We start from the raw sequence: 7,231 nt of genomic DNA, 5'->3' as shown, positions 1-7,231 counted from the left end.
TTATCAACTAATCAACAACATAGTTATGCAGTTTTATCAACTAATCAATAACGTAGTTATGCAGTTTTATCAACTAATCAACAACGTTGTTATGCAGTTTTATCAACTAATCAACAACGTAGTTATGCAGTTTTATCAACTAATCAACAACGTAGTTATGCAGTTTTATCAACTAATCAACAACACAATTTATCAACTATATTTGTACAGTTAATTTCCAGGGAGGAGAAAGGAAAACCAGTAGGTTAAGCTACGACAGATTCGGTGGTTTTAGTTGGCTACAATATCTATAGCCTAGGCTACAATTGAAATATCAAGTTCTCTTCATTCATTCATTTTAATTCATACTATTTTCCTAATTTTGCTTACCTCTCCTCTCCTCTCCTCTCCTCTCCTCTCCTCTCCTCTCCTCTCCTCTCCTCTCCTCTCCTCTCCTCTCCTCTCCTCTCCTCTCCTCTCCTCTCCTCTCCTCTCCACCCTACTCCTCTCCTCTCCTCTCCATACCAGCCAACTATTCTGTCATTGAATACCAGTAGAAGCAACAGTAGTGTGTGTTTGTGTGTTTGTGGGTGTGTTTGAGTTTGTGCGTTTGTAGGACTAGTGAATGACTACTAGGTGGCAGTATATGTTCCCCAAATCAGAACCTCCCTGTTCTAATTTGGCTGGAGTGGACGACAGTGCAGTAACCATTAACCCTGGCCCCATTCTAAATCTAACCTCTAGTTTGGCTGGAGTGGACTACAGTTCAGTAACCATTAACCCTGGCCCCATTCTAAATCTAACCTCTAGTTTGGCTGGAGTGGACTACAGTGCAGTAACCATCAGCCCCTCATTGACCTTTAAACATGAAGATGGTAGTGATGATAATGGTGATGATGAGGTGATGTTGATGGTGATGATGATGATGATGATGATGATGGTGATTTATATCAATTGTGTTAGTGTGGAATTGGTCATCTCTGGTTTGACTATGAAAATGTACAAAATGGTCCTGTGTAGCTCAGTTGGTAGAGCATGGAGTTTGCAACACCAGGGTTGTGGGTTCGATTCCCACGGGGGGCCAGTATGAAAACTCACTATCTGTAAGTCGCTCTGGAATAAGAGTGTCTGCTAAATGACTTAACTGTAAATTGTACAACATGTTGATGAAAATCAAAAGTATTACAAAGTGAGAAGCAACTGTTTAACATTTCATTCACCAAGTATGTTATTTGGACCTTCATACCACAGAGTTTCATAGTTGCCTCCAGCTGGTGTTTTATTTAAATGACCACTGAACAAAAGGTAATATTGCAGACTGTGCCTTTATTTAAAACAATCTCATATGCTGAGAGCCTCTCCAATGTATTCTCTCCTAAAATGTAGCCATTACCGCTTTCTGGAACACAGGAAGGGAAGTTTAAACCAGCAGGGGACATCATTCTGGCGGTGGGATGCTGGGAAAGAGAGAAACACAGAAAGGTAGGTATTGTATCTATGTTGGTTTTATAAATATGTAGCTAATAAAGGAACAAATTCCCTTTAAGATGCATTTTACAACTATCCAAATGTTTGATGTATAATGTGAGGGAGAGTACTCTGGTGACAGCATTGTACCTCCGTAGTTCATCTCCATGCAATGCTCCCGGCCGTTCGTGTTGTCCTTCACAACACCATGGTTGTAGTTAGAGGGTTGCCCCGGGGCCCAGTTCTGGTAGTTAAACCTGGACCCGTCACTCCACAGCCAAAGACCCTCCTACAGAGCACATAGGAGGATGCATCACCAGCACACAGTAAACACTATATATTTACACTGTAATTACTGTAATTAAAGGGGCAATCTGGGAATTGGAAAATAACTAATTGGCAACCCACCACTGTTTGGGTAAATCGCTGAGGAATGGGCCTGGATGTAACCATTTCTCCAGGCCATTCTCAGATTCCTAGACAGAGCTATGGATGCCAGGACTGACCATCTATGAGATCAATATGATCTCGGCAGGTAGTGTGTGGCAGGTAGTTTAGTGGTTAAGAGCATTGTGCCAGTAACCGAAAGGTAGCTGGTTCTAATCCCCGAGTCGACTAGGAGAAAAATCTGTCGATGTACCCTTGAGCAAGGCACTTAACCCTAATTGCTCCTGTAAGTCGCCCTGGATAAGAGCGTCTGCTAAATGACTAAAATGTAAAATGCTTGAAGCTATACAGGAGCAAAAAAACAAAAAGCTGAAGAATGGGCCTGGAGAAATGTAACCACTCTCAGATTCCTAGACAGAGCTATGGATGCCAGGACTGACCATCTATGAGATCAACATGATTTAACCATGGCTTGAAGCTATACAGTGTTTGTAATATCAGAAAACAAACTGATATGTGGGTTGAGGCACTACTAGGCCTTTATAGATGGAATTCATCAAGAATCAATGCATCCTATATGTTTCATGAGGGTTGAACAGACCTTGATGGCATCGTTGGCTCCAATCCAGGTGCGCTGGGCTTTCTTGGTACTCTTCTTGATGACAGACTGAAGAAAACGATACTGGGGAAGGCTGTGCACTGATGCCAGATTACCTCCCAAGAGCAAACATTTCCTCTGGAGAGAGAGAGATAGAGAGAGAGAGAGAGTGAGAGAGAGAGAGAGACGGGGAGAGACAGAGAGAGAGAGAGAGAGAGAGAGAGAGAGAGAGAGAGAGAGAGAGAGAGAGATAGAAAGAGATGAGAGGAGAGAGAATTAAACAGAGGTAGATTGTAAGGGTAAACAGAAGGACTAGCACATCATGTTATAGTTTCTCAACCCTGTTGAACACAGACTAAACCTACAGAGTCAACTGCAACAATGTATTGCCACCAGACAGGGATGGAGATAGCATCCCAGCTAGCCCAAGGCTAGTGCTTTTCAGACCAGGCTTGTAGAAAATGTTTCCAACTAGCCCAAGATGCAGGTCAATTATTGTCTTTTCCATTATCACATGGCACATTTTGGACCCTGGCTCCAAAATCCTTAAATAAGCGGATGATCTCTCATTAAACCATCAATACTTAAAATCACCCACACAGCTGATCTCAATTATCTACAGCAAACGTCCAGGTACCTCTGCCTCTGGCCATGTGGTCATGTGGGGGACGTAGTGATAGCAGTGTGTCTTATAACTGGGCCAGCCATGTGGGCAGACTCTGCGATGACACTCTGTAGGGGGGAGAGATCACATTAAATAACATTATGAAATGGTTAGTTCCCACCAGACAATCTGATTGGTCAAAAGTGCGTTCCAGCTGTGATGTTACTGAACAAAACCCCATGGCTAACCACGTGTTGTTGAAAAATGACCGATTCACTTTGAGTCCGTTATATCTGCAATATGTAACTTTTTGGGCGACCTGACAAAATTCACATAGAAATGTGAGTTATAGATCTATCATTCTCATTGAAGTCAAGTCTAAGAAGCAGTATATCTGTTCTATTTGCGCTATTTCTATGCTTCCATTCTTAAATTTTGTTTTTTTGTCTTTTACTTTCGGTTTTGTATGACAGCTTCAAACAGCTGAAAATACAATGTTTTTGGTTATGGAAAATATATTTCACAGTGGTTAAGATGTTACAATGATTCTCTACACTTTGCTTGCTTGTTTTATGACATAAACTGAAAGTTTTATCGGTTGGCAGTTTGCATATCAGGTTCTCCATAATATGTTTCTCACCTTTCGGAGGAGAAATGTGTTCCTCCGAGGAAGAATGATGATGCTGATCCTTGGGAGGAGAAATGTGTTCCTCCGAGGAAGAATGATGATGCTGACCTTTCGGAGGAGAAATGTGTTCCTCCGAGGAAGAATGATGATGCTGATCCTTGGGAGGAGAAATGTGTTCCTCCGAGGAAGAATGATGATGCTGACCTTTCGGAGGAGAAACGTGTTCCTCCGAGTCACAGCATTTACCCCGATCATGCCGATCCCCTACAACAAAAGAGAGACAAGGACAGAGGGAAGATTGAGACATGCTTTTTTAAAAGACTTGGGTCTCGATTCAATCTGTAAATCTGAAGCGATAGAAAATTAAAAGTAATTTCAGATTGAGCAGACGTATGCAGCGTTTACCGTGAATGCAGTCTCTGCTAAAGAGGGAACATTGCTTTTAAATTTCAATCACTCTGTAAAGCTGAACGATGCGGATTGAATAGAGCCCTAGATCAGTTTCAGAACTATGATACCACAACAGACCTGTATAGAATTATATTTTAGTGAATACAGGGGGAGCCCCAACCAGGAACCTGGGTCCAGTGACTCTCACCCCAAAACCTAGGTCACTAGGTGTTGTGTTAAGGTCACTAAAACCTTTGATCAGAATACCTCTGCTACCCCTTGCATCTCCCAGAGCAAAGAGAGCGCTGAGAAGCAGAAGAGTGGTCAACATCGCCATGGTGATAGTCTCCTGAGAGAGAGAGACAGAGAGAGAGAGAGAGAGTGAGAGAGAGAGAGAGAGAGAGAGAGAGAGAGAGAGAGAGAGAGAGAGAGAGAGAGAGAGAGAGAGAGAGCGAGAGAGAGAGAGAGAGCGAGACAGAGACAGAGACAGAGAGAGAGAGAGAGAGAGAGAGAGAGAGAGAGAGAGAGAGAGAGAGAGAGAGTGAGAGAGAGAGAGTGAGAGACAGAGAGAGAGAGAGTAAGTGAGAGACAGAGAGAGAGAGTGAGTGAGTGAGAGACAGAGAGAGAGAGAGAGTGAGTGAGAGACAGAGAGAGAGAGAGAGAGAGAGAGAGAGAGAGAGAGAGAGAGAGAGAGAGAGAGAGAGAGAGAGAGAGAGAGAGAGAGAGAGAGTGAGAGACAGAGAGAGAGAGGGAGAGAGAGAGTGAGAGATTACAGACAGAGACAGACACACAGACAACAAGACAACAAGACAGTAAAAGAGAGAAGCCGTCAAGACCAATTCAGTGAGTACTTCAGAGATTAGGGGAGTGCAGTGTTCCCCTAACCTGTAGTTGAGTACACTGTTAGAAAAAAAGGTGATATTTAGAACCTAAAGGGTGTTCTTTGACTGTCCCCATAGGAGAACCACTTGAAGAACCCTTTTTGGTTCCAGGTATAAACCTTTTTCATTCCAGGAAGAAACCTTTTGGGTTCGATGTAGAACCCTTTCCACAGACGGTTTACAGAGGGTTCTACATGGCACCCGAAAGGGTTCTACCTGGAACCAAAAGGGTTCTACCTGGAACCAAAAGGGTTCTACCTGGAACCTAAAGGGTTCTACCTGGAACCTAAAGGGTTCTACCTGGAACCTAAAGGGTTCTACCTGGAACCTAAAGGGTTCTCATATGGGGACAGCTGAAGAACCCTTTTGGAACCCTTTATTCCAAGTGGACCTCCAGCCATTCCACTTATCAGATGTGTTCCAGTACTTTCACATCAGAGCAGATTCAACTAATGAACGGCTTGGTGATTAGCTGGATCAGCTGTGCTTGTACTGGAATATATCAAATCAGTGGAGCGGCTGGGGGTACTTGGGAGGTCAGGGAAACCCTATGCTATGTATATAACGTATGCAACTGCTAAGGCAGCGTTTTCTAAACTCGGTCCTGGGGACCCCAAGTGGAGCGTACATATTCCTGTGTGCTAGGATAATCTACTGTACTTGGTTGAAGACATGAGACCTGAGTTTTGGCAGCAGACTTGAATTCCTTAGCACAGCGTTTCCCAAAATCGGTCCAACACGTGCACCCATTGGGGTCCACAGGACCGAGTTTCCAAATAGCACCCTTTTCCCTAAGTAGTGCACTACTTTTGACCAGAGCTACATATGACCAGGGACACATATTCACTATGGGCCCTTGTCAAAAGTAGTGCACTACAAAGGGAAAAGGGTGCCATTTGGGATGCACTCAGGTACAGTATTAGATGAACAGATGTTGAAATCTCACCTTCTGAAATCTTCAGTAGTAGCTTCACTTCTTCAGAGATCTTCAAAGGTCTTCACTGGGTCTCTCTCTCTCTCTCTCTCTCTGTCCTGCCTGTGAGTTGAGTTCTACCTCTCCCACCTCTCCTATTTAAGGATCCATCCAGTCAGACCCCTCCCTCTCTTTTTCTCTATCTCTCTGTATCGTTCTTTAAATTGAATTGGAATTTAAGTTCACTTCCTGAATTGACTGTGTAATGGGAATATTTAAGATGAATAAAGTTCATAATCAGTTTAGAGATTCACACAATTTTTAGCATATTTATATATTTTCCTTTCTGTAAAACACATGATTTCCACTGTTCTGTTTGACACTTGGGTTGATGGTCACTAGACTAGAAGCTGAATGTTATGGATTAAACTCATATCTGTTGATAGTGATTGACGCCAGACTGGAGGTACAAGGACAGAGGACCCTGATTATTATTGCAGTCTCTGAACACTGTGTGATTCTGTAGCAGGCGGCAAATTAAGTTACTGCTTTCTGTTTTGACTTCTTACAAGCAAGGGCATAACTTTGTGTTGCATATTGGGGGGTTCTTTTAAAAGAAATAGCTGTGAAATAGCTGTTTCTGGTGAATTTTGAATGGGAAATATGTCCAGAACTTTCCTGATAATTTGGTCAATATATCCGAAACTCAACTGAAATACCAACAATATCTGTATTACTTTAAACTGTTGGTCTAACTCTAATAGTTCAGAAAGCCACCACCAAACCCCTGCTTTAACTACATTTAAATTTAACTCAATGTAAGTGCCATAACCCATCTATTTGTGTACCCTTCACTACGCTTGGCATACATTATCACCTGTAACCCATAGCCCATCTGTTATTCAATATGATAACCTATAACCCATAGCCCATCTGTTATTCAATATGATAACCTATAACCCATAGCCCATCTGTTATTCAGCATGATCACCTGTAACCCATAGCCCATCTGTTATTCAGCATGATCACCTGTAACCCATAGCCCATCTGTTATTCAGCATGATCACCTGTAACCCATAGCCCATCTGTTATTCAGCATGATCACCTGTAACCCATAGCCCATCTGTTATTCAGCATGATCACCTGTAACCCATAGCCCATCTGTTATTCAGCATGATAACCTGTAACCCATAGCCCATCTGTTATTCAGCACGATCACCTGTAACCCATAGCCCATCTGTTATTCAGCATGATCACCTGTAACCCATAGCCCATCTGTTATTCAGCATGATCACCTGTAACCCATAGCCCATCTGTTATTCAGCATGATCACCTGTAACCCATAGCTCATCTGTTATTCAGCATGATAACCTGTAACCCATCT

At 42.7% G+C, this 7,231-nt stretch overlaps 1 protein-coding gene and 1 long non-coding RNA gene across 2 annotated transcripts; both read right to left on the bottom strand.

Moving 5' to 3' along the window:
• Positions 1 to 1,344: 1,344 nt before the first annotated feature.
• LOC121554142 (galactose-specific lectin nattectin-like) lies at positions 1,345 to 3,850 on the bottom strand (the record flags this gene model as incomplete). Its single annotated transcript, XM_041867604.2, has 5 exons — positions 1,345 to 1,436; positions 1,597 to 1,735; positions 2,435 to 2,569; positions 3,069 to 3,163; positions 3,772 to 3,850. Coding segments are annotated over 5 exons (516 nt in total), but the record flags the coding sequence as incomplete, so codon positions are not given.
• Positions 3,851 to 3,909: 59 nt separating this feature from the next.
• LOC121554493 lies at positions 3,910 to 5,989 on the bottom strand. The gene is made up of 3 exons (XR_005997702.2): positions 5,881 to 5,989; positions 4,321 to 4,402; positions 3,910 to 3,927 (listed from the first exon to the last, which is right to left on the bottom strand). It is a non-coding gene; the product is annotated as an uncharacterized LOC121554493 (long non-coding RNA).
• Between the last annotated feature and the right edge of the window lie 1,242 nt (positions 5,990 to 7,231).

The sequence above is a fragment of the Coregonus clupeaformis genome, unplaced genomic scaffold (assembly GCF_020615455.1).
Source record: "Coregonus clupeaformis isolate EN_2021a unplaced genomic scaffold, ASM2061545v1 scaf0645, whole genome shotgun sequence".
Lineage (NCBI taxonomy): Eukaryota > Metazoa > Chordata > Actinopteri > Salmoniformes > Salmonidae > Coregonus > Coregonus clupeaformis.
Note: the sequence above shows the minus strand (reverse complement) of the source record. Positions and strands in the feature narration are given on the sequence as shown.